This window comes from Microcebus murinus, chromosome 29, assembly GCF_040939455.1.
Source record: "Microcebus murinus isolate Inina chromosome 29, M.murinus_Inina_mat1.0, whole genome shotgun sequence".
NCBI classification, from domain to species: domain Eukaryota; kingdom Metazoa; phylum Chordata; class Mammalia; order Primates; family Cheirogaleidae; genus Microcebus; species Microcebus murinus.
In genome coordinates, this window is record NC_134132.1 from 226,975 (window position 1) to 254,262 (window position 27,288).

The 27,288-nt window shown below is 35.6% G+C and overlaps 1 protein-coding gene and 2 pseudogenes across 7 annotated transcripts in view; 1 reads left to right on the forward strand and 2 right to left on the reverse strand.

Moving 5' to 3' along the window:
- Nucleotides 1-27,288, forward strand: part of LOC105874811 (sodium/hydrogen exchanger 9B1-like) — a 99,479-nt gene that overhangs the window by 10,429 nt on the left and 61,762 nt on the right. For 2 of the 6 annotated variants that reach the window (XM_075998604.1, XM_075998606.1), the window contains exon 1: nt 22,792-22,945. In XM_075998604.1, the coding sequence (XP_075854719.1) occupies nt 22,882-22,945 (64 nt within the window). In that variant the 5' untranslated portion in view covers nt 22,792-22,881. Of the gene's footprint in view, nt 1-946; nt 1,069-19,156; nt 19,227-22,791; nt 22,946-27,288 lie in introns of those variants that run through there. The other 4 variants (XM_012770941.2, XM_012770943.2, XM_012770940.3 and 1 more) reach the window with 3 other exon arrangements.
- Nucleotides 6,383-7,642, reverse strand: LOC105874812 (AP-3 complex subunit sigma-1 pseudogene; annotated as a pseudogene). Its single transcript, XR_001155673.3, has one exon. The product of XR_001155673.3 is annotated as an AP-3 complex subunit sigma-1 pseudogene (transcript).
- On the reverse strand, nt 9,320-12,073 carry LOC142865516 (serine/arginine-rich splicing factor 10 pseudogene; annotated as a pseudogene).

A 27,288-nucleotide genomic window follows, 5' to 3' on the forward strand; every position in this document is an offset into this window, starting at 1 on the left:
CTTAGATTGCCCAATTTGTTTTTTTTGTTTTTTTTTTTGTTTTTTTGAGACAGAGTCTCACTTTGTTGTCCAGGCTAGAGTGAGTGCCGTGGCGTCAGCCTAGCTCACAGCAACCTCAAACTCCTGGGCTCGAGTGATCCTTCTGCCTCAGCCTCCAGAGTAGCTGGGACTACAGGCATGTGCCACTATGCCCGGCTAATTTTTTATATATATATATCAGTTGGCCAATTAATTTCTTTCTGTTTATAGTAGAGACGGGGTCTCGCTCTTGCTCAGGCTGGTTTTGAACTCCTGACCTTGAGCAATCCGCCCGCCTCGGCCTCCCAAGAGCTAGGATTACAGGCGTGAGCCACAGCGCCCGGCCTCCAATTTGTTTTATAATACCATACTGTGTCCATTAATAATATATATAATCAAACACATTCTAATAAAACAAGGTGAAAATGGAACCTCTAAATTCATTAAAATTTTTTACTACTTTAAAAGCAAAGCCTAGTGATATGATGGTATTATAACATTACATACTTCTAATAGAAATTTTGAATACTATAGCTCTTGCTGTAAGTTATACAAACATCTCACTCAATTCCTATAATGGCAAGATATGTATATATGTGTGGATGCACTTATACTCTGCCTTATTCCAAAAAATTTTAAGAAGCTGGTTGAAATAAATATAGCACAAAAGATTTTAAAATAGGTGATCATAAATGTAAGATACTGGAATATAAACCAGTATGAAGCCTTACTTTTGTTAGTATACAAAAAGCATGCCATGATTTCCAGTAAACTTATCCAGTAAACTCATATTTGCTTGTCCTCAAATTTGTGCTTTCCCTAGCTATGAACACAATATAAGAAAAGTAGATATTACTATGCCCATTAAAAGATGATGAGAGATTGTAATTTATCCAAGATCACACAACTAGTCTATTTCTGATTGCAGAGCCTTCATTCTCTCCATTATGCCAGCTACTCAAACATATGTAATGAGAGGCCTCCTAACAGGATGCAGTCACTGTAACCCTTAGACACCTGGACTACCACAGTTACCTCTGAATTATACAGGTAGGCTTTGGTTTATGTCAAATTTTTTTTCAAACAATAGCACGGAACTGGTAGATGTTTTTCTGTCAAGAGATTGAGTCCTAAGAAAAAGAAGCTATGGAAAGATAAAATTCATCAGTTTATTTTATCCACATTTTAAATTATAAAATTTATAGTATGTGAAGGAAATAGCCATTTAAAAAATTGCTCACATAAGACAGAAACAGACGTTCAAGTAAAGAGATAAGTCCAAAGAAAGATACAGATAAGGAGACATCTAGAACAAAGAGAGGGGACAGGCACAGTATTAAAAAAGAGGGAAAGGAGCCATGGGAAGACAACTAAGGCCCATGCATTCTACCTAGCTTACTTCTTTCTGATCCTTATATTACTCAGGTGTCTGGTTTGTCTTCTGCAGCTTCCTCCACCTAAAGTTGTGCCAAAGTTCTCTACTAGCCAGGGTTAGGGTTTGTTCTATAGAAGCAGAACCTTTTTCTAAGTTGTCCTGTTGATTCCTTGTCTGCCTTTGCAGAATAATCATTAAGGATCTAACTTACTTTATAATTTGCTTCCTTTTTCTTAATGTATTTGAAATACCTATTCTCAGTTTTAGAATCTCTTACTCTTCTACAAAAAATGCTTTTCTTCTTAACCATGTAGAAATGATTTTGTTATTATTTTGAGAGTGTGGCATTTTAAAAATCTCAGTTCACTCACTGTATATTCCACAAAAAATAATTGAGTGCCTACCATGTGCCAGGCACTGTGTAGATGAGGAATAAAATCAGAAGGATCTTCCTCTCATAGAGCCCATAGGCTTCTAGGTTTTATACAAGATGGAATAATTTCACTACAACCTATCTTTTCTGCTGCTTAACAACCAAAAACTCTGAATAAAATACAAACAGCAACTATCAGAGGACTCTGAAAAATGAACAAAAGTAGATGGATTATGAAGAAGACTCAAACTACGGGGGTGAATTTCTCTTTTTCTTACAGCTTTAACTTAGAGACAAGCTCTAGTCATGTAGCTAAGCAAAGACAGCACAGAAGACCAAAACTACAATAGAAAACATATTTTTCTGGCCTGAAGATCTGGGAAATAGACCCTGTAGTCCAAAGATAATGTGAAGAATCCTGTTTGTGGTGGTTATTGTTTTTTGTTTTTTTCTCTTATGGCTCTTCCCTGAGGGCAGGCCCTATTTATGTCATCATGGGCAGCTAACACTGAGAGAAAAATCCCATCTTCTCACTGGAAGAAACCAGAAAGGAGATTCTAAGAGGTAGAAAGAGTATGTGTTTGGGGTGGGGAGAAGATTCAGGAGAAGAGAGAGCTGGATAAGGGAATTCCTTAATTCTGTGTGTGAACCCAACCAAATGGCTTAGGCCACCTTGAGATGTGTATGCATGAGATAGGCCCAAAGCAGCACAGCAAAGGCTTTAGAAACAACTGAGATTGGAACTGATACTCATAGAAAATAAGAGCAAACTTGTGATCTACCCCTAACCAAGCTGACTGCCCACTAAAACAAAAAATTTTAAATATTAAATATTCTTCAGAAAATTTTAACAGGACCCAAAGTCTACACAATAATGTGACCAGCATATACTTCAAAAGTATATTAGCCGGGCATGATGGCGCCTGCCTGTAGTCCCAGCTACTTGGGAGGCTGAGGCAGCAAATAACCAGGAAATTATTGTTTTAGGAGAAACAATAATTATGAGAAAATCAATAGATGTGAATTCAAGATGACACAGATGCTGGAATTATCAAAGACTTTAAAGCAGCCATTATAACTATGTTCCATGTGGTAAAGATCAGCATGGTTGTAATGAATGGAAACATACTCATTCACAATGGAGAAATAGAAATTTTAAAAGAGAAACAAGTGAAAAATTTGAACTAGAAAATACAGTATCTGAAGTAAAAAATTCTCTAGATAGGAATTCAGTGCAGAATGGAAATGAATGAGGAAAGAATTGGTGAATTTGATAATAAATAGATATGTATCTAAAGAACAGAGTGAAAAAAGTATGAAAAATAAAATTAACAAAGCCTCAAGGGCCTGGAGGACACTTTTATGGAGTTTATAGCTTATTGTGACAGACATATTGAACAGTCATTCTAATGAATACATTATTATAAACTGAATAAAATGATAAATGTTCTAAATGAACATATGACACATGAACCTGACTTAATCTGGAGGCAGAGGTGGTGTCATAAGAGTTCTCTAAAGACATGGCCCTTTATCTAAGGGATTATAAAGGAGTTAAGCAAATGAAGGGAGGAGAGGTAGTAGAGAGTGTTTCAATTAAGGAGAAAAGCAAATGGTAAATCCCTGAAGATGGAACATTGTAATTTCTAGGAACTGAAAGAATGTGAGAGTGGCTCATAGTGAAAAAAAATGGGGAATGGTATGAAATTGGGCTGGAAAGGATCCAGGGACCATATTGTGCAAAATCCCATAGGTCATGTTAAATAATTTTGTCTCTGAAAGCCATTAAGGAGTATCGGGGAACCCAGCCATTGAACTAGTGGAGGATTGAGGGACTTCACAATCCCCAACTTTTAGCAACTGGTTAAAGAATAAGCCTAAAAAAGTAATAGGAAAAGAATAAGAAGAAAAATGGGGGAAATGAGAATGTGGTTTAAACAAGAGCCAAAAGAAGAATGTTTCATCATGCCATGTATTCACATGGAATCTTGTTTTGATGTTAGCTAAAATTATTTTGTGGAGTGAAAGGAGTAGAACCTCAACTGGAGAACATTGAGGAACGAGTGGTTGGTGGGGGAAAGGAGACTGAGAACCAACAACTCTCCAAAAAGTTTATCAGTGAATGGAAAGAGACAGAGCAATAATGAATGTGGGTGGGGGTTTCTGGGAAATTTTATTAAAATGAGCTCATTTAAAAGTCACTGGGGCTGGGTGCAGTGGCTCACACCTGTAATCCTAGCACTCTGGGAGGCTGAAGCGGGCGGATTGCTCCAGGTCAGGAGTTTAAAACCAGCCTGAGCAAGAGCGAGACCCCGTCTACTATAAATAGAAAGAAATTAATTGGCCAACTAATATATATAGAAAAAATTAGCCGGGCATGATGGCGCCTGCCTATAGTCCCAGCTACTTGGGAGGCTGAGGAGTAGGTAGGATTGCTTGAGCCCAGGAGTTTGAGGTTGCTGTGAGCTAGGCTGCCGCCACTCCACTCACTCACTCTAGCCTGGGCAACAAAAAAATTAAAAAGTCATTGGGAATAATCTAGTTGAAAGGAAATTGCAAATTGATCAGGCTGCGAAGGATGATTGGTAGTTTAAAATTCTTGAAAATTCAAGAATGATCCAAACACAAGTGCTTTCTGATTGCCTTAGATAGGCAGAGGACACTTCCTGTAATGTAAGAAGAGGAAACGAGGAGAGGTGGATAGGTTTGTAGATGGAAGTTGAAGGTAAGATTATTTACTGAAAATTAAGGGGAATATGTAGAAGATCAGTGATTTGAGAAGAGTGGAAAGGGTTTGGAATACTGGTTGGGGAAAGTAAGTTGAGAGAAAATGTATGCTAGGATTTAGTACATTTTAAAGGCCCGCTTGAGGCTGTTATGTATTTATAGTGATGCCAGGTTGCTATAGTATAGCTTTCTGTTGCAGTATTCAATTCTCAGTTAAGTGAATAGAGAAGTGGGATAATAGGGTTGGTGCAGGATTGAGGTTTTTCTAGAAAAGTGCAACAACAAAACAATAATAAACATATTTCAAGAGAATTTAGGATATTGATAATAGTATATTGGGGATGATGGATCACAAATGTTGGATATAAAAAGAAGTTAAAGAAGTAAAATGGCTAAGGATTGAGCTAAAGGGGTAGCTGTACTGCACATCCTGATGAAACGGAAGGAAAATTGGAGGGAATGAAGTAAATGTAATTGGATAAGAAAACTGAAAAATGATGAAGTATTCATAATGGTAGATGCTTGAATTAGTGATTATTGATAATGAAGCATTTTAGAAAAGGATTCAGCATGGCCTTTCCTTAATTGGAAAGAAAGTAAAGAAGTGAGGAACCAAGGTAGCAGATGACTTATCCCAGTGTATAAGATACTCACAAAGATTATAGATTTTGGGGTCAGGTGCTAATGTTTTGGTGAATAATGGAAAAGTACCAAAATGAGGTCAGTAAATGACAGTGAGAAGAGGGAGAAGATGATACTATCAAATTATAAAAGTTTCAAAGGAGCAAGCATTTTATTTTATTTTGTTTTTACATAAGAGGGTTTAGAAATAGCAGTAGGGTGTCAGAAAGAATGCTAGCAAATAAATAGCTATTATGTAAGGAGACTATAGGGAAAGTAGTGTCCTTAAAGAAAAAAAGTGCTTCATTTCAGGTAGGGCACAGGATTTGAGAGCATGCTTTGAAAAGTGGTTGAGAATATAAGAGAATTTGATAATCGTCTAACAAAAGTTACAGAGTTCTCAGTGAAAGCTCTTGGGAGGTGAGGACCAAGTAGTGGGCTGGTCAGAGGCAATAGAACAGCACTATTGGCATGACAGCCAGTGGTCTTAACAGCTTTGTAGTTGATATCCAGTGAGCTAGTTCTAAATAATTTTATCTTTCTATGACTGTTTTTTCTATTTTCAAGTTTTTCTTAAGGCTCTTTTTTTTATTTCCAAAGGATCTTATTTGTAATAGTTCCTTTTCAAAACTGGAAAAGCTAAAAATTTAGATAGTTTTTTGACACATTTTTTCACTCTTTTCTCAGTAGACCATTGAATCTTTTATAGCTAAGTTATCATGGCCATTTTCTAAACATAGGCATCTAAACTTTTATGAGAGCTTTAGTCTATGTCTGGCACAGTACCGGTGCCATTGTAAAGCACTTTAGTTTTAAGAGCATGGGCTCTGGAGTCTGACTGCCTCACTTTGACCCCAACGCCTTTATTTATAGCTATGTAACGTTGGGGAAGCTAATTCAGCTCATCCAGGATAGGAAGGCATGGACAGAGTGAGCCAGAGTGAAATGGAAAGGTATCTCCAGTATGGGAGAAACAAGTTAGGTGGCCTTTATTTACTGAGGGCGTCATCTTAGGCAAGATCTCTAGAAGACTATGCCCAAGGAACCAGGACAAATTGAAATAAAACTGAATATTACAAAGCTGTCTCAACTGAGCTCAGTCTCTGATTTGCTTAAGGTGATTGGCACTCCTGCTACTCCAAATATTTCTCCCTGGAGGAAGACTGCACAATTTTTTTTTTCCCTTCATTTTGTTTTTATTGTAGCATGTTTGCTTAATTTACAGCAAGCAGAAAATAAGCTGGGTCTTGTTTGGATCCAAACATTGATTTTTTTTTTTAACAGTGATAAAATATACTTTTATTTACTTTGTTGAATCAGAGGGTTGTAAAAAAAATTATTGCTAAAGTAGATATCAGGCAAACAGAAAAGTGCTTTAGAAGTCCAGTTACCTTGGAGTTTATTTAAACTAAGAGAAAAAGTTCATAATGTTTTCATGCAATACATACTTGTTTTTCTTAAATAACAATTGTGTGACAAATAGCAGAATGAATTAAGGAATGCTGCACTTGTGATCCATACAAAACACCAACATTTGGATTGTACATAATTAAAGAAATATCTCAAACACTTTCTGAAATACTGTAGTAGCCAATATATAGAGGCATGCCCTAGGTGGCCATAGGAATGCAGTTTAGAAAAGAAAAAAACAAATCACACAGGAACTACTCAATTTGTTTAAAATCACTGAGCAAGAAAAGCAACACTGAACTTCCATACTGATTTTACACAATTTCTATACAGTACCTTGACTTAAATCCAAGAGCAAAAGTTAAGACTCTCCTCCTCTATTTTTGGTAAACAACTGCATGGTAAACTTAGATGACTTTTCCCCCTGGATTTTACCTGGGGGTGGCCTTTTTAATTTTTTATTTAAAAGAGGGCAGGTTTGGCACTTTTATACTGATGTCACCAATGTTAATATTTTTTGGGATCTCAGGAAGATTCATATTCTTTACAGCTGATACAGCACGGGCTGGAGCTCCCGCTAAGCCAGCCTCAGATTTCTCCAGTTTATTTTGTGCATCAATTTGCGTTACAATCTCATTCATGTTGGTCTCCAATACCATTCCCCCCATCGCCATTTCTGCAAGAATATTGTGAACCTTGTCTACGTGGAAAATCAAATCCAGTTCACAGACATTTTCAAAACATTTGTCTAATGTTTCCACAAATACTTGAATTAGATCTAAAATGCCAAGTTCACTTTCTGAAGAATCCACACAGAAGACAAAATATAACGTTGCACAATGTCTATAAATTAGTTTGTTGTCAGAGCCTCCAATTAATAATCCTCCTTCTAGGAAATTACAAACATTTTCATCTCTCTTAGATACCAAATGGAAAGTCTCCCTGATGATCTGCTGTTGTGTATCTTCACTGTAGGGCTGGTAGAACTTCGAAAGCCGAGGCTTCCCGTAGTTGTTGAAGATGAGGATCGCCTTGATCATGGCCGGGCCGGGCCGACCGGGTGGGCGCTGGGGGCCGGGGCGGGGGCGGGCGCGCGAGCCTCGCCTCGGGATCTCGCCGGCCCAAACATTGATGTTTTAAAGGTTGTACACAATATTTATCAAAAAGAACATATAAAAATACCTTTTTAGAAGCTTCTATAAGAAAGAAAATACAAAGTTTAACCCCACAACTTTCCTCTTTGCTAGAACTGCAAACTACTGCTACATTTTTAAATAGACTTTTTGTTGTTTAAACTATACATCCAGGAAAATCTAAAAAAATTAAAGAAACGTGCATAAAAATGATTGCATAGCAGAACATGAACATTAACTGCAAACAGTAAAGAAATGAAAGCTAGAAATGCTATCAAATATACAAAGGTTCTAGAATCAATCCTTTAAACACATTCCACAAACAGTATTTAAAAACCATCATTTTGTTCTTTACAGGCAAAGCCTAGATTACTAAAACCAAAATTGTAAAAAGCAATCCTCTAAAAGGAATTGTTTCCCTGTAATATTTCTTACTTATATCTGCAAGCAAGCAATCTGAGATTTTTAAAGATGCCAGCTTTTAATTCTGAAATGAGACTGGACATGTCAAGTCACTTTGTCCCCAAAATGATCTTTCAGAGAAATACTAGAAATTATAAATGGCTGGATACTATACATTGATAATCAAAAACTCAAGAGATGTGACTCTTGCTTAAAACTGACTAATCCTTTTTGAAAAGTACTTTAAATTTCATGGCACCACAGAATCACCTAGAATGAGAGTTTTGTCTTTCAACTTGCCTTATATTAAATAAACTGAAATGTGAAGAGCAAACCTCCCTCATGAAGAGGCAGGCAAATTTTGATGCAAATGCACAAGCCAAGTGCTTTAAGCATCAAAATTCAGTCAAAATTCAGTTCTTTTACACTATGCACATACACACACACACACAAAACCTACTATGAAACAATTTACTTGCCTCTAACAGCAGTAAAAAAACTAAGCAATATTACAGTCAACAATATTCCTTAAATTTTAGCCTAACTACATAAAGACACCCTTTTCCTCTTAAAATTATTTCTGCCATCATTGGCCTGCTCGAATTTTAAGGTGAGTTTTTCTGATGTTTTCTGTGTTCGAAATCTTCATAGAAACCAGAAAAAAGCAGTGAAGGCTCCATGTTTCAGTCAAAAACTCCACTCCCTGAAAATACTACATAACCCAGTTGGCATCATTTCCCAAGACAGTGAGGTTAACAAAAGAACTATTCCACACTGCATCATAAATAAACTATTATCAGGGGCCTAGACATCATGCCAAGACATAAAGCTCCACCCTGAACCTAATTGTGTCTGAGCAGTCAGTGTTGTACTGTGGCTACAACTTCACTTTTGTATTATTCTATCTTATTATCAAGCTACATTCTAGGTTAACAGTTCTACCAAATATGAATATGAAAGTTTATTTTTAATTAGACAATGTTGCAAATTATGGTCAACCAACATCTTTTCACCAAATACTTCAAGCATAAAAAATGAGAATCTTTACAAAAATATACAGAGACACCACAAATTGGTAGCTGCCCCTAACATTAAACAAACTGGACTCTTAAGAGTGGCTTCTCAACAGCTTATATTAATTATAACCATTGCCTGGTACGGGGGAAAACTAACAAGTGTTTTTAAAGCATCATTGCAACATTGTATTCCTGATAATTTAAGTAAACCAAACTATGAGTAAATGAATGATACATGCCTAAAAATTATCATGGTTTATACTATCAGTGGCCACTGGACTTAGGACTAGTCCAAGACCTTGACCTAGATTTTGACCTAGACCTAGACTGTGATCTTGACTGAGATTTGGATCTAGGTGGTTCTTTTTTCCTTGATTCCTTTTCATATCTTGATCCAGACTTATAATGTGTTTTGGAATCTGTTTTAGAGGTGCCTCTAGTTTTGGTGTGAGATGCAGACCTAGAACGTGATTTAGCCTTCATTACTTTCTTGGGCTGGGACTTGGACCGTGATCTTGAATTGGATTTAGATCTTGAAAAAGATCGATTTTGGTGTTTGAATCTATCATTGTCTGAATGGCTTCTGCTACGCCGTGGTCTTCCAGTCGGTCTATCTCTAGGACTATAAGATCTTCTATAGTTGTAATCAAAAGACCGACTTCTTGATCTCCTTCTTTCATAACTTCGGCTTCTAGACCGTCTGTATCTATCTCAATCATCACAACGGGAAGAACTGTACACATTCCTCCCTTCCTTGGGTTTCATCTGATTTGGTGTCTTCCGATCCCCCTGTGCAAACCGTATTTCAATTTGACGTCCACAAATCCATTTTCTGTCCAAATTATGCAAAGCATCTCCAGCATCACGAACATCCTCAAATTGAACATAAGCAAGTCCTCTTGGACGGCGAGTGCAGAAATCAAGTGGGACATACACATCAACTATAGGGCCGTAAATCTTCAGGCCTGGCGCCGTCCGCACGTTCCGACAAACAGGCGTTGGGGCCGCGGGGGGCGGGCGAGACGCGGCGAGTCGGGCGAGGGCGCCTCCTCTCCGGCTGTGCAGTTTTTAGATATGCAGTGTCAAGCTTTCAGTAACAATTGTTAACCCTGCTAACTATTAGGCAATGCTATATGATCCTAAGCCAAGATAGAAAACTGAACATTGAAACAGACTCAAAGATGACCCAGATTTTTTAATTAAAATGTTAAAATAACTATGATTATAAGAACTAAAACTGTAAAAATTCTTCAAATAAAAGTATAAGTGGAAAGCTTAATGGATTTGGCAATGATTTCTTGTATATGATATCAAAAGCACAGGCAACAAAAGAAAAAATAGATAAGTTGGATTGCATTAAAATTAAAAACATTTGTGCAACAAAGGACACTATCAGCAGAATGACATGGCAATCAACCCACAGAATGGGAGAAAATATTTGCATATCATATCATATAAGAGATTAATATCTACAGTACACAAAGAACTCCTACAACTCAACAACACAGGAAAAAACAACCCAATTAAAAAATGGGTAAAGGGCTTGAATAGATATTTCTTCAAAAAAGATATATACAAATAATCAATAAGCATATGAAAAGATGTTCAACGTCACTAATCATTAGGGAAGTTCATATCAAAACTATAATGGCATACCATTTTATACATATTAGGATGGTTATTATCAAAACCAGAAAATAACAAGGATATGCATACATGTAGAGAAATTAGAACCCTTCAGTATTGCTGGTATGAATGCAAACTGATATAGCTGTTGTGAAAAACAGTGTGATGATTCCTCAAAAAATTAAACATAAAATTATCATGATCCACCAATTCCATTGCTAGGTATATACCCAAAAAATTTCAAAGCAGGGACTCAGATGTTGATACACCCATGTTCATAGTAGCATTACTCCCAATAGCTAAAAGGTGAAAACAACTCAATGTCCATTGGCAGATGAATAAAATGTGGTATACACTTAAAATGGATATTATTCAGCCCTGTAAATGTAAGAAAGTTCTGAAACATGCTACAATATGTATAAACTTTGAAAGCATTATGCCAAGTGGAATAGGCCAGACTAAAAAGGACAAATATATGATTTATATAAGGTACCTAGAATAGTCAAATACATAGAGACAGAAAGTAGAATGATAGCTACCAGGGGCTTGTGAGAGGGGAGATTGGGAGTTATTGTTTAATGCATACAGAGTTTCTCTTTGAGGTGATGAAAAAATTCTGGAGATAGATAGTGCAGTGGTTAATTAACAGTGTGAATGTACTAAATACCACTGAACTGCACACTTTAAAATCATTACAATGGTAAATTTGATGTGTATTTTATCACAGTAATTTTTTTTTAAATAACTATGATTAGTATCAACCAAAGTAAAAAAATATAAATGTTTCCTTCAAAGGAGTCATGGCAAGAATGACAGCTAAATTTTCAACAGAAACTATGGAAGCTACAATACACTGAAACATCTTTAAAGTGCTTAAAATAAATTCTAGTCTACAGTTCTGGGTCCAGTGGGAATCCCTTTAAAAAGTCACACTGAAATGAAGACATTTTCACCCAAAGATATAATGAAAGAATTTAACACCATCTCTTAGGTCCTTCTATTGAACTTTCAGGACTAGTCTTACTCAGTTTCCCATTGTAGTTTTGCCCTTGTTTTTAAGTTAAAAAATAATGATTAACTTATGAAGAAATTATTTAGGGACAGGAGTGTGATTCCTTCCTTGAGTTTTTTGCAGCCCTTGGATCCCATCTTCCTGCCCCACAATGTGAGCAGCTACTCCTAATATTCCTCTTCTTCACTTAATGATATAACTTTCAACTCTGTGAATAACTTAAAGGTGACAGTGGTAATTTCTGATTCCCAGAATGCCATCCGATTACAAAAGAATTGGAACAGAAAGTGGGGTTGGAGAGGGAGTTCCAGGAGCACTGCGGTAGCCCCTACTCCGCCCAGGGAAGGAAAGTTCCACCATTTGGGAAAGTGGTTTCTGTGTTCTCTTGGGCACCAGTTCTGAGGATTAGTTTGAGGACTCACTCCTGGATGTGCTTTCCTCCCTCTCCTCTGTCCACCTCACCTCAAGTTTAATAAACATGGTTGTACTTTTCTTATTATGAAAAAAAATAAAATTAAAAAGAATTAAAAGAAATGCTTAATTCTTTATGGTGGGGAGCTAAGGAAAAATGCTGAAGACAGATAATACCAAGGTTATCAATAATGTAGAGCAACAGTAAAAACAGGAGATATATATATATATATCTAAAGACAGGTGATAGCCAGAGCAGTAAAGAAAGAAAAACAGAGGAAGTACATAAAAGTTTAAAAGGAAAAATAAAACTTATATTTGCCAACCACATATTCATGTACTGAGGAAATCCAAGAGAATCTACAGACTATTAGAATTAAGTGGGTTTATCAAGGCCTGATACAAAGTGAAATGAACAAATCTTGTATTTCTGTATTTCATCAAAAACAATAAATTTTTTAAATGATACTATTTTTATTACCATCCAAAAAGCATCAAAACATTATTAAGCAACAAAACATTATTAAGATAAATCAAAGCAAATCTAAATAAATGGAAGGATATACAGTGTTCAAGTATTAAAAGATTCAATATTGTTAAGATGTCAGTTCTCCCCAAATTATCTAAAGATTCAATGCAATTTCAGTGAAAATTCCAGCAGCATGTTTATGTGTATGTGTGTGTGTGTGTATGTGTACACATGTGTATGTAGTATGTGTAAATTGACAACTTGGTTCTAAAATTTATGTGAAAATTAAAAGGACCAAAGAGTCAATCCAACTACAAAGAAAAACTTGAGAATGTATAATACTATATATGAATGCCTATTATGCAAGCATAGTGTAATGTTGACATAAGATAGACAAATGGGCCAGGGGAACAGAATTAAATTTAAAAATAAATTCACATATATGTGGTCACCTGATTTATACTGAAGGTAGCATTGCAATGCAATGGGTAATTGATATCAATTGGATATCAATATGGGAAAAATGAATTTTGACCTCTTCCTCATACTCCATACAAAAAAATCAATTTCAAGTGGATCATGGACCATAGACCTATTGTTTTTCCTTTAACATAGGAAAGGAAAAACAATAATGCATCTAGAAGAATATATATGAGAATACATTTATGGCCTCAGGGTTGGCAAAGATTTCTGAAACAATAAAACCTCTAGCTATAAAGGAAGAAAAGGATCAACTGGATTAAATTAAAATATATTTTTTAAAAATACATCACCATAGAGAAAAGGAAAGCCACAGAGTGAGAGATGATATTGGCTAATTATATATCCAATACAAGGTTAATATCTAGAATACATAAAGAACTTTAACAAATCCATATGAAAATGGCCTCCAATACAATAAAAAATGGGCAAGAGATTTGAACATTTTACTAAAGATATTGAAGTGGCTAATAAATATATGAAAAAGTATTTATTAATCATCAAGAGAATGCAATTTAAATCCATAATGGAGTATCACCAGAACAGCTAAGAAGAAAAAGACAGATAATACGATGGTTAACAAGGACTTGCATAATATTAAAGAGTATTTGGTACAGATTGTAGCTCTGCCAGATGCTGGCTGTATAACTTTGGGAATACTTAACTTTCCTGTGTCTCAGTTTCAACATCTATACAATGGGGATAATAATGGTAAGAATCTCATAGAGTTTTTATGAGAATTGAATGAAATGATTAATGTTAAGTGCTTTGAAATAAATAATAAAAGAGACATAAGTTATCAAAATCTATGGGACACAGCTAAAGCAGTCCTGAGAGGAAAATATATATCCATATATGCCTACATCCAAAAGACAGAAAGATCACACATCAACAATCTAATGAATCATCTCAAAGAACTGGAAAAGGATGAGCAAACCAACCTCAAACCCAGCAGAAGAAAAGAAATAACAAAGGTCAGAGCAGAACTAAATGAAATTGAGAGCAAAAAATCTATGCAGAAGATTAATAAAACAAATAATTGGTTCTTTGAAAAAATAAAACGGACATGCCTCTTGCTAGATTAACTAGAAGCAGAAAAGAAAGGACTCTAATAAGCTCCATCAGGAATGAAGAAGGAGAAATTACAACTGATACCACAGAAATACAAAATATATCTATGAATATTATAAAAACCTCTATGCACATAAGCTTGAAAATGTGGAGGATATGGACAAATTCTTAAAAACACACAGTCTCCATAACCTCAATCACAAAGAAATAGAATTCTTCAACTGACCAATATCCAGTACTGAAATTGAAGCAGCAATAAAAAGCCATCCTAAAAGAAAAGACCTGGACTAGATGGTTTGACACCTGAATTTTACCAGACCTACATAAGAAGAACTGGTGCCTATCCTGCAGAAATTATTCCACAGCATCAAGAAGGAAAAATCCTCCCCTGCATGTTTCATGAAGCCAACATCACCCTGATACCAAATCAGGAAAAGATGCAACCAAAAAAGAAAACTACAGACCATGTCACTTATGGATATAGATGCAAAAATTCTCAACAAAATCCTAGCAAACTGAATTCAGGTGGTTATTAAACAAATAATCCATCATGACTTAGTGGGCTTCATCCCAGAGATGCAGGTATGGTTCAACATACACAAATCTATTAATGTAATTCACCACATAAATAGAAAGAAAAACAAAGACTATATGATCCTCTCAATAGATGCAGAAAAAGCATTTGACAAAATTCAGCACCCTTTGTGATAAGAATGCTTAGCAAAATAGGCATAGATGGGACTTACCTAAAATGATACAAATCACATATGACAAACCTACAGCCAACATCATACTGAATGGGGAAGAATTGAAAGCATTCCCACTTGCAACTGGAACCAGACAAGGTTGCCCTCTATCACTGCTTCTATTCAACATAGTACTGGAAGTCTTAGCCAGAGCAATCAGACAAGAGAAGGAAATCCATATCAGCCAAATGGGGGCAAAAGAGGTCAAACTATTGCTTTTTGCTGATGATATGACCTTATATCTACAACACCTGAAAGATTCTGCCATGAGACTACTGGAATTGGTAAACAAATTCAGCAAACTCTAAGGTTACAAAATCAATGTACAGAAACCAGTAGCATTCCTATACACCAAAATCTGTCAAACTGGGAACCAAATCAAAGACTCACTACCCTTCACAATAGCAATAAGGAAAATAAAATACTTAGAAATATGTTTAACTAAGGAGGTAAAAGACCTCTACAGGGAGAACTATAAAACACTGAGGAAGGAAATAGCAGAGGATGTAAACAGGTGGAAAACCATACCATGCTCATAGGTCAGCAGAATCAACATTGTTAAAATGTCTATAGTACCCAAACTGATCTACAGATTCAGTGCAATCCCTATTAAAATAGCAACATCATTTTTTTAGATCTAGAAAAAATAATTCTATGCTTCCTATGGAACCAGAAAAGACCCCATATAGCAGAAGCAATCTTAAGCAAAAAGAACAAATTTGGAGGCATCAATTTATTAGACGTCAAGCCATACTACAAGGCTATAGTAACTAAAACACCATAGTACTGGCACAAGAACAGAAACATACAACAATAGAACAGAACTGAGAACCCAGATGCAAAACCATCCTCATATAGCCATCTAATCTTTGACAAAGCAGACAAAAACATACACCGGGGAAAATAACCCTTATTCAATACATGGTGCTGGGAAAACTGGGTAGCCACATGTAAAAGACTGAAACAGGATCCACACCCCTCACCTCGCACAAAAATCAACTCACAGTGGATAACAGATTTAAATCTAAGGCATGAAACTATAAGAATTCTAGAAGAAAGTGTTGGAAATACTCTTATAGACATTGGCCTAGGCACAGAAATTCATGAAGAAGACCCCAAAGGCAATCATAGTAACAACAAACATAAATGGGACCTGATCAAATTAAAAAGCTTCTGCATATGCAAAGAAACTATCAGGAGAGCAAACAACCTACAGAATAGGAGAAAATATTTGCATGCTACACATCTGATAAAGGGCTGATAACTAAGGTCTATATAAAACTCAGGAAAATCAGCAAGAAAAAATCAAACAACCCCCTCAAAAAGTGGGCAAAGACATAAACAGAAACTTTTCAAAAGAAGACAAATGGCCCAGAAACATATGAAAAAATGCTCAATATCTCTAATCATCAGGGAAATGCAAATCAAAACCACAATGAGATATCACTTAACTCCTGTGAGAATGGCCTTTGTCAAAAAGTCCCAAAACAGTAAGTGTTGATGTGGATGCAGAGAGATAGGAACACTCATATGCTGCTGGTGGGACTGCAAACTAGAACAACCTCTGTGAAAAGTAATATGGAGATACCTCAGAGAGCTAAAAGAAGTACCATTTGATCCAGCAATCCAATTACTGGGCATCTTACCCAAAGGAAAAAAAGACATTTTATTCAAAGACATCTGCACTCTAATGTTTATAGCATCACAATTCATAATTGCAAAGATGTGGAAACAACCCAAGTACCCATCAATACATAAGTGGATTAATAAAATGTGATATATGTATACCACGGAGTTCTACTCATCCATAAAAAACAATGGTGATCTAGCACCTCTTGAATTATCCTAGATAGAGCTGGAGCCCTGCTAAGTGAAGTATCCCAAGAATGGAAAAACAAGCACCACAATGTACTCACCATCAAATTGGTACTAACTGATCAACACTTAAGTGCATACATAGTAGTAACATTCTTCAGGTGTCGGGCAGGTGGGAGGGGATTAAGGGATAGGTATATTCACAATTATGGGTGTTGTGTGCACTGTCTAGATGGACACGCTTGAAGCTCTGACTCAGGTGGGGCAAAGACAATACATGTAACATAAACATTTGTACCCCCATAATAGGCTGAAATAAAAATAAATAAAGAGCTTAAGTCTACTTGTGTAAGCTGCTATTATTAATAGATCATTTAATCCTTATGATAATCAGTAAATTAAGCATTGTGATATCATTTTTTAGATAAGGAAATTGAGGCCTATGGAGACAAATCACTTCCCATAGTTATTAAAAGATAAAAGGAGAGTGGAATACATTTCTATCTCAGCTCCAAAGTCCTTGCTTTTAAGCTACTAGTCATACCACTTAACCAATTCACTCTTGGCAGATATATAAAGAGTGTTGAGTAGTTACCAGTCATAAATATTGCTTGACTCAGTGTCAAACTTCTCTTATAGCTGTTAAGCTGTACATTGATTATTCAAACTCCTTACCTAAGTTTTGAAGCTCTAATGCATGTCTTTTTGCTTGGGTTCCAATCCCTGCTATCCTAATCATTACATAGTTATAGATTTTAAAATAGCTGCCTAGTTTTTGATGTCTCTACTTGTTTGATTCTTGGTCTTATGCTGCCTACTCCTAGTCCATCTGCCTACTTATGACTCACAGCTTCTCCTTATTTAGGTTACAGTTCAAATGTCACCTTGATCTATAGCATTGTCTTCATTTATTTTCTTCAATACTTATCATAATCTGGAAATCATTGTCTTCCCTTCTCCCCAATGAGAATATAATCTCCATGACAGCAGACGCCTGTATTTCCGTTTTGTTTTGTTTTGCTGCTTTACCTTCAGAGCTCAGAATAAGCATTCAGAAACTGAGTGAATTAACTTGGTGTCCTGTCCTCACAACCCATGCACTCCAGCTGGAACATTTTAATGGTTCTGACCCTCAGCCTATCCCTTCACAACAGGCGTCCTCATGCGGGTGTTTTTGCCTGTTTATTTTTTTACTTTAAAATAAGATATGTGCAGTGCGCATTGGAATGTGTTCATAGTTTCTTTTAAACTACAGTCTGGCCCTCCAACTGTCTGAGGGACAGTGAACTGGCCCCCTGTTTAAAAAGTTTGAGGACCCCTGCTTCACAACATGACACAACTTAAGCAATTCACTCACACTCCGTGTACTTAGAGTTTACTACCACTTAGCTCCTGATCTAATAGCTAATAACAATGTAGTCATTCTAATGACAAAGTAGTAACTTTGACAGTCACTTTAATTTAAATGGAATTCCACTTTAAAGAGACTAATTATGATTTTTAATCAAAAATTTGGAATAAGTGTTATTTTCTGCTTTAATAAAGTTATAAATTCAATTATGATCCCTTATAGGATTTTATTTACACAGTAATATTTTACCTCATTACAGTGGGACAATAGATGTAAAGCACTTAGAAATTTTTTATTAAAATTTTTCATTATTAAAATTGCTTGCCTTTTTAAAAAGTATAGATTCTTGAAATACTGTGAGGTATGGTAATTTAGATTACCTGAAAATTAAAGCCTGAAATATTTAGTGTTATTTTCAACAGTAACTCAAGAATTGAGAGAAAGATAATTTAAGACAAAGGCACTCTCCCTAAATTCAGAGCAAGCAAAGATCACAGAGAAGGGAGAAATAACAGATATTCTAAAACAGAAGTTCCCAAACATAATTTTTCTTTTAATTGTGGTTCTAGCTCATTCTTAGTCAAAATAAAGTTTTACAGATATGTTTAACTGTTGGACCCATAGAACTATCAAATGAACCACATAACAAGGTAGTTATGTATCAGTAACTTATAGATGTGGAATTAATGTAGTTGATCATATTTCATTTTAAATTTTTGTAGAATCCCTTATGCAGGAGTATGAAGATAGAGTAAATCAACTGTGGAAATTATCTCAAACATACTAGTTAGTTCAGTGCATGACATAAAGAATTGAATTTTCTGAAATATGCTTCTAAGATACAGCCCAGTATTATGAACTATTAAGAAGTGTTAAGTTTCTATGTGATAATGGTGTTTTAAAACTTGTGCACATAGCTTTTGTTAATAACTTTAAAAATGAATATTTGGAGCTGTTTTCACCATAAAGATATCTGACTTCACTATAATACAACTTATGACAAATAAATGATTAAAAATTAATTCCCCTAACCATGTTTGATTTCATATGGATTTACACTCCTGTTTTTTCTTTCAAATTATTTTTCTTTTAAATCTTAGCATGCACACCACAGAATCAAAAAATGAACATTTGGAGGTTAAAAACTCCCAAGCATCTGCAATTCCTCAGGTAAGAACTTAAAACTATATTGTAATATATAACATAAAATGAGTCTTATCTTAAAATTTATTTCCAAAATTTACCTATTAGTTTCCTTTATATATCTGGTTAAAAAATGAAAAGTGGTAATTTTGAAATAGCTAGTTTTAATGGGTCCTAGGAAATGAGCAGAAAGAATGGAACAAATGAAAAGAGGAGACTACAAAGTAGTTTAGAGATGAAAAGTGCAGATTTTAGGAATAAGGAGAAATGTGGCTTATTATTCCTTGCCACATTCAGGAAAAACTCAGTAATTTAAACTAAGGTAAAGATGAGTCTCAATTCATTATAGTATTATGCTGTGTATTTTGAAGAGATGTGAGTTTTTTATTTTTATCAGTGGATAGAGTAAGTCATTAGACCTTTTGTTGATCTAGTGTTACTAAATAATAATTGCTTAATATTAGAATTATAAATTACTTATTAAAATAGAGATTTCTACAGCTCTTAAGTGCCAAAAAAGTCTTTTCTAAAAATATTTTAAATATTCACCATTGATTCTAATTACTTTATTTGTAAAGAAGTCATCCTAGTCTATGTCAATGTATTATAATTCTGAAATAATAAAACAATATAGTTTTACTCTGTATAACCTTTCACTCACCTTAATAAAAATTCACTGTTGTGTCTTGAACCCTTTTATATGGTGACAGAAATTTCTAGGAAAAGCCTCTACACCAGAACTCCAACAGGTTAATCATGATCAGATTCGAAGAACTTTGACTTTAAAGAGCTACAGCAGTCATTTCAGCCATCAGCTGCTGTGGTGTCTTTGTCTCCCTAGTCATTAAATTCAATCTGTCCTTTCCTCAGTCTGTCTGTGCTAGCTTTTGTTACCATTTCCTGTGACAATATGGTGTTCTCTCTCCCACTGCATTCAAAGTATTAATATTATCAATCCACTCAAAGTGCTATGCTCGTGACAACCGTAAGGCAAATCTGGAAATCTCTATTCCGAGGTTAAGTCTACTCTGGTATGTTATTGTTGTTGATGTTATTTTTTAAGTTTTTTTTTTTTTAAATGAGGAAAAGTTCTTATTGTTCTTATAAATGCCAAAGGAAGTACATAAGTAGATGTGAACCAAAAATAAAATCCTAAGCCCCTCACTAACTGAACCGATCCCTCTTGGCCAAGGGAACCCCAAAAAAAGGCCTTAAAATTGAATTCCCAGCCATGACAGGATAGGAGATGTAAAGCACAATTACATATGCGTGTTTTCTCTTCATAAATATTATAAGTCCTCTCACTTGTTAAATATGTATATTTAATCACCTTGCTCAGTGTAAAAATCTCATCTCCTTTTGTCACTCCTTTGAAAAACGTGGTCCTGGCTATGGCTGGAGTAGTGTTGGCCAGCCTGTCAGGATGCCACTGCAGGTTGAGACCTCTTCAGGAGAAATAAAGCGCTCAGTTTTTAAATGTTTTAAGTTATTTTTAAATATGTTTTTAAGATTTTAAATTTTTAATCATTATGGGTACATAATAGTTATATATCTTTATAGGGTACCTGTGATATTTTGATATAGGCATACATGTGAATTAATCAAATCAGGGTAATTGGGTACCCATCCCTCAGACACTTACCATTCTTTGTGTTAAGAACATTCCAATTCTACTCTTTGAGTTATTTAAAAGTACATCCTGGCCGGGCGCTGTGGCTCACGCCTGTAATCCTAGCTCTTGGGAGGCCGAGGCGGGCGGATTGCTCAAGGTCAGGAGTTCAAAACCAGCCTGAGCAAGAGCGAGACCCCGCCTCTACTATAAATAGAAAGAAATTAATTGGCCAACTGATATATATATATAAAAAATTAGCCGGGCATGGTGGCGCATGCCTGTAGTCCCAGCTACCTGGGAGGCTGAGGCAGAAGGATCACTCGGGCCCAGGAGTTTGAGGTTGCTGTGAGCTAGGCTGACGCCACGGCACTCACTCTAGCCTGGGCAACAAAGTGAGACTCTGTCTCAAAAAAAAAAAAAAAAAAAAAAAAAAAAAAAAGTACATCCTAACTTATTGTTGATGATAGTCATTTTGTTGTGCTATCAAATATTATTCATTGTTCATTCTTTCTGTCTATATTTTTGTACCCATTAACCATTCCCACTTTATCTCCCACTCCCTGCTACCCTTCCCAGCCTCTGGTAACCTTCATTCTATTCCCTGTCTCCATGAGATTAATTGTTTTTAGTATTTAGCTCCCACGTATGAGTAAGAACATGCGAGATCTGTCTTTCTGTGCTTGGCTTATTTCACTTAACATACTGTTGTCTAGTTCCATCCATCTTGTTACAAATGGCAAGATTTCATTCTTTTTATGACTGTATAATATTCCGTTGTGTATATGTAACACATTTTCTTTATTCATCTATTGATGGACTCTTAGGTTGGTACCAAATCTTCGCTATTGTGAATATGCTGCAATAGACATGGGAGTACAGATATCATTTCAATATACTAAATTCCTTTCTTTTGGATAGGTACCTAGGAGTGGGATCGCTGGGTCATATGGTAGTTCTATTTTTAGTTCTTTGAGGAACTTCTCCATAGTGACTGTAGTAATTTATACTCCTACTAAAAGTATATGAAGGTTTCCCTTTATGTTTTGTTTTTTACACTGGGAGAAGCTTATTAATATGCTCACAAACCAAAGGATTCCTTTTTTCCAAATCAGCAGTCTCATAATTAGACTACCTACCATTAGAAAGCATAGAAGATTGAGGTAGACCCTTGAGCTATATAACTGTGATATCTCTAAGTATTAGTCAGAGCATGCCTGCACTTCTGAACGTGTGACCTATGTTTTCTCATATTTCTTTCAGTTATACAATTTTGTTTTGTTTTTTTTTGAGACAGAGTCTTACTTTGTTGCCCAGGCTAGAGTGAGTGTTGTGGCATTAGCCTAGCTCACAGCAACCTCAATCTCCTGGGCTCAAGCAATCCTGCTGCCTCAGCCTCCTGAGTAGCTGGGACTACAGGCATGCGCCACCATGCCCAGATAATTTTTTCTATATATATTAGTTGGCCAATTAATTTCTTTCTATTTATAGTAGAGATGACGTCTTGCTCTTGCTTAGGTTGGTTTCGAACTCCTGACCTCGCGCAATCCTCCTGCTGTGGCCTCCCAGAGAGCTAGGATTACAGGGGTGACAGTTAAACAATTTTGCAAATGAGATGAGCCCAAATAAAGTTATCTTTCACTTCCTTTCCAATTTTGTTGTATTTTCATTTGATAAAAGTTTTGGTGAATAATCTTTGGGAAGTAAACAGAGGATGGACACTTTTAATTATTATGCCTACACTACAGGCTCACTTATTCATAAATGGTAAATGAAAATGGTAGGGACTCAAGTCTATTAAAAGACTAAATCAAGTTGCCTTGCAAAATGCACTACTACAACATGCCCTAATACCTATTGATGTAAAGCATGAATCTTCTTTTGTATGTGTGACTCCCCATGTTGACAGTAATAATGTGGATTTAATTATGATTTTTGGTGGCTTAGGACATTTATAAAATTATATGAAAAGTATAGTTCCTAAAAGACTTACTTGTCTTACCTCAGATCCTCATCACTCCTGATAGAAGTGCACGGGAAGAAATTGAAGAAACAGAAGAAACAAAATCACAGATGAAAAACAGTAAACACACTTTTTGTCCTCCACAAGGAATATTGAATGTAATTATTACAAATGGTATGTGAAATAAGAATGTAAATGCAGAGAAAATGAGAAATATATTTGATGAATATTAAAACATGAGACAACAAAGCCACTGATTAATCTCTATACTGTAGATCAGACAGATGACCAACTCTGTTACAAGCAATATGTGAACAAAGAGGAAGTATGTCCTTGCATCTTTCAAAGATAAAAACAGGAACCATATATTGCCTAAGAGGTCTATATTTTAATATTTTTCATGTCTTTTTATGCTAAATTTTTGAGATTAGAAGCAGCATTGATTAAAGATTTATATTTAAAACCTACTTTTGACATTTAGTTTCAAGTTAGCTACAAAGAACATTATAATCCTGGCAATGTTACGGTTTCTATTAAAATTAGGCCCCAAGTTTTAAAATACCTGCAACTTTGTAGAGTTGTATAAACTTGCTTTCCCAATGAATTTTAAAGCATCTCATTGTTATCAAATATTTATAAAGGTTCTCTTGGGATTTTTTTCCTAAATATTCTGTATGATTAACCTTAAGAGATTTCAACCTCCAAAATATACAGCCTATAGAGAATAAAAATTAGATTAAAATATAAGGAATAAATAATTTAAGTTTTAAAATTTTACTTTCTTATTTGCTGCTTGCTAACTTTAAACTTTTGAAGCAAATTTTATTTATTGATTTTTCATTAGTAAAGGCTACTTTTTAATTAACATCAGTATTTTGAAGGCCCTGAATCAAACTTTTCTCTGAATTTGAATGATCTTCATCTGCCAGTGTAAGTGATTGGACTCCTTTGTAAATACACATATGTTCCCATGACACTATCTATTGAGTGAGCAGTTTCTATAGAGTAGTTGTTAGGAGTAGGGCCAGAGCCTGTGAAAGATACAGAAATGTCTTGGTTACCGAAGGTTACCACTGAGTTTGGAAAGTATTGTAGCTCTAAACTTAGATCTATAACTCATTCCCTCCTCTCTTTTTACTTCATTTTTGATTTAGCAGTTTTAGAGACATTTATAGGAAAAGGGGATTTTCCATGTTTCTATTTTGGGCATGTATATTATTGCACTGTCTTTTTTGAAATCTCTCTTTCTGTCAAAACATACACACCCTATATTCATACTGTCTCCTTTATACCCAGTCTCTGGGTGTGCTTAGAACATGTCACTGTTAGGAATATTCACTCCGTTCTGTCATGGAATAAGTAATATATAACCCTGTATAAGTAAAATTAGACAACCAAAGAAACCCTTAAAACAGCATACACTCTGCATTATAAAAGGGAGTAGAACTGTAGTTTCTCTATAAATGATAGTTAATTCTCCAACACCACAGTATATATAAGTTAAATTTAAATAAGCAATCTAAACTCTCAATAACATACAGAAGTCAGTCTTAGCATATTGAATCACACTGTTTATTTAAGGTTTATTTATTTATTTGTTTAAGGTATCTTATTTGGGGGATGGCTCACATACTCCCAAGGGAATAGATAACTAGGCTTGTAGATTTAGAATTTTGGCTATTGTTCCTTTTTTATTTCTTTTTATTGTTTTTTTATTATTATTTTTATTGCAGCACATTATAGGGGTACAGATTTTAAGGTTTCAATAAATGCCCTTTCCCCCCTCCCCCACAAGTCTGAGTTTCCAGCATGACCATCCTCCAGACCGTGCACATCTCACTCATTATGTATGTATATACCCACCCCCCTCCCCCCTCCCACCTGCCCAATACCCTATTACTGTAGTACCTATGTGTCCACTTAGGTGCTGCTCAGTTAATACCAGTTTGCTGGTGAATATATGTGGTGCTTGTTTTTCCATTCTTGGGATACTTCACTTAGTAGTATGGGTTCCAGCTCTAACCAGGAAAATATAAGATGTGCTACATCACCGTTGTTTATTAGAGCTGAATAGTACTCCATGGTATACATATACCACATTTTATTAATCCATTCTTGGATTGATGGGCACTTGGGCTGTTTCCACAGCCTTGCAATTATGAATTGTGCTGCTATAAACATTCGAGTGCAGGTGTCTTTTTTGTAGAGTGTCATTGGATCTTTTGGGTAGATGCCCAGCAATGGGATTGCTGGATCAACTGGTAGATCTACTTGTATCGCTTTAAGGTATCTCCATATTGCTTTCCACAGAGGTTGAACTAGTTTGCAGTCCCGCCAGCAGTGTAGGAGTGTTCCTCTCTATCTGCATCCACGCCAGCATTTGTTATTCGGAGACTTTCTGATAAAGGCCATTCTCACTGGAGTTAAGTGATATCTCATTGTGGTTTTGATTTGCATTTCCCTGATGATTAGAGATGATGAGCATTTTTTCATATGTTTGTTGGCCATTCTTCTGTCTTCTTTAGAAAAGTTTCTGTTCAAGTCCTTTGCCCACTTTTTAATAGGGTTATTTGATTTTTTTCTTGCTGATTTTCGTGAGTTCTAAGTATATTCTAGTTATCAGCCCTTTATCGGATACGTAGGATACAAAAATTTTCTCCCATTCTGTAGGTTGTCTGTTTCTTTCATGACTGTTTCTTTGGCTGTGCAGAAGCTTTGTAGTTTGATCATGTCCCATTTATTTATTTTTGTTGCTGCTGTGATTGCCTTTAGGGATTTCTTCATAAACTCTTTGCCTAGGCCGACGTCTAGGAGAGTGTTTCCAATGTTTTCCTCTAGAATTCTAATACTTTCATATGTTAGGTTTAAGTCTGTTATCCAGCGTGAGTTGATTTTTGTGAGAGGTGAAAGGTGCGGGTCCTGCTTTAGCCTTCTACAAGTGGCTATCCAGTTTTCCCAGCACCATTTATTGAAAAGGCATTCTTTTCCCCAGCATATATTTTTGTCTGCTTTGTCAAAGATAGATGGCTATATGAGGGTGGTTTTATATCAAGTTCTCAGATCTGTTCCACTGGTCAATATTCCTATTTTTGTGCTAATACCAGATTGATTTAATTACTACAGCTTTGTAGTATAGTTTGATATCTGGCATATTAATACCTCCCATTTTGTTTTTGTGGCCTAGAATTGCTTTTGATATTCAGGGTCTTCTTTGGTTCCATATGAAGCGTAAAATTATTTTTTCTATATCTGTGAAGAATGCTGATAGGATTTTAATAGGTATTGCATTGAATCTGTAGATCAGTTTGGGTAGTATAGACATTTTGATGATATTGAGTCTGCCGATCCACGAGCATGGTATGGATTTCCATCTGTTTACATCCTCTACTATTTCCTTCCTCAGTGTTTCATAGTTCTCCCTGTAGAGGTCTTTTACCTCCTTGGTTAAATATATTCCTAGGTACTTTAATTTCTTTGTTGCTATTGTGAAGGGAATTGAGTCTTTGATTTGGTTCTCGATTTGATTGTTGTTGGCATATATGAATGCCTCTGATTTCTGTGTATTGATTTTGTATCCTGAGACTTTACTAAATTCATTGATCAGTTCCAGGAGTTTCTTGTTGAATCTTTGGGGTTTTCTAAATATATCATATCATCAGCAAACAGTGAAAGTTTGATCTCTTCTGCCCCTATTTGGATCCCTTTAATTCCACTTTCCTGTCTGATTGCTGTAGCCAGGACTTCCAGCACTATGTTGAATAGAAGTGGAGATAGTGGGCAGCCTTGTCTGGTTGCAGTTCTAAGTGGGAATGCTTTCAGTTTTTCCCCATTCAGTATGATGCTGGCTATGGGTCTGTCATATATGGCTTATATCATTTTTAGGTATGTTCCTTTTATGCCTATTTTATTAAGTGTTCATTTCATGAAAGGTGTTGAATTTTGTCAAAAGCTTTTTCTGCATCTATTGAAAGAATCATGTGGTCTTTGCTTTTGCTTCTGTTTATGTGGTGAATTGCATTTATAGATTTACATATGTTGAACCATCCCTGCATCCCTGGGATGAAGCACACTTGGTCGTGATGGATTATTTTTTTGATAAGCGTCTGGATTCAGTTTAGCTAAGTTTTGTTGCATCCTTTCCTGGTTTTGGTATCAGAGTAATATTTGCTTCATAAAAGGTGTCAGGGAGGTTTCTGTTCTTCTCGATGTTGTGGAATAGTTTCTGCAAGATAAGTACTAGTTCTTCTTTGTAAGTGTGGTAAAATTCGGGTGTGAAACCATCTGGACTGGGACTTTTCTTTTTAGGGAGATTTTTAATTGCTGTTTCTATTTCAGCTCTTGAGATTGGACTGTTCAGGAAATCTATTTCTTCCTGGTTGAGCCTAGAGAGGCTGTGTGTTTCTAGAAATTTGTCCATTTCCTCCACATTTTCCAATTTGTGTGAATAAAGATTTTTGTAGTACTCATAAATTATATCTTGTATCTCCTTGGGATCAGTTGTGATATCTCCTTTTTGT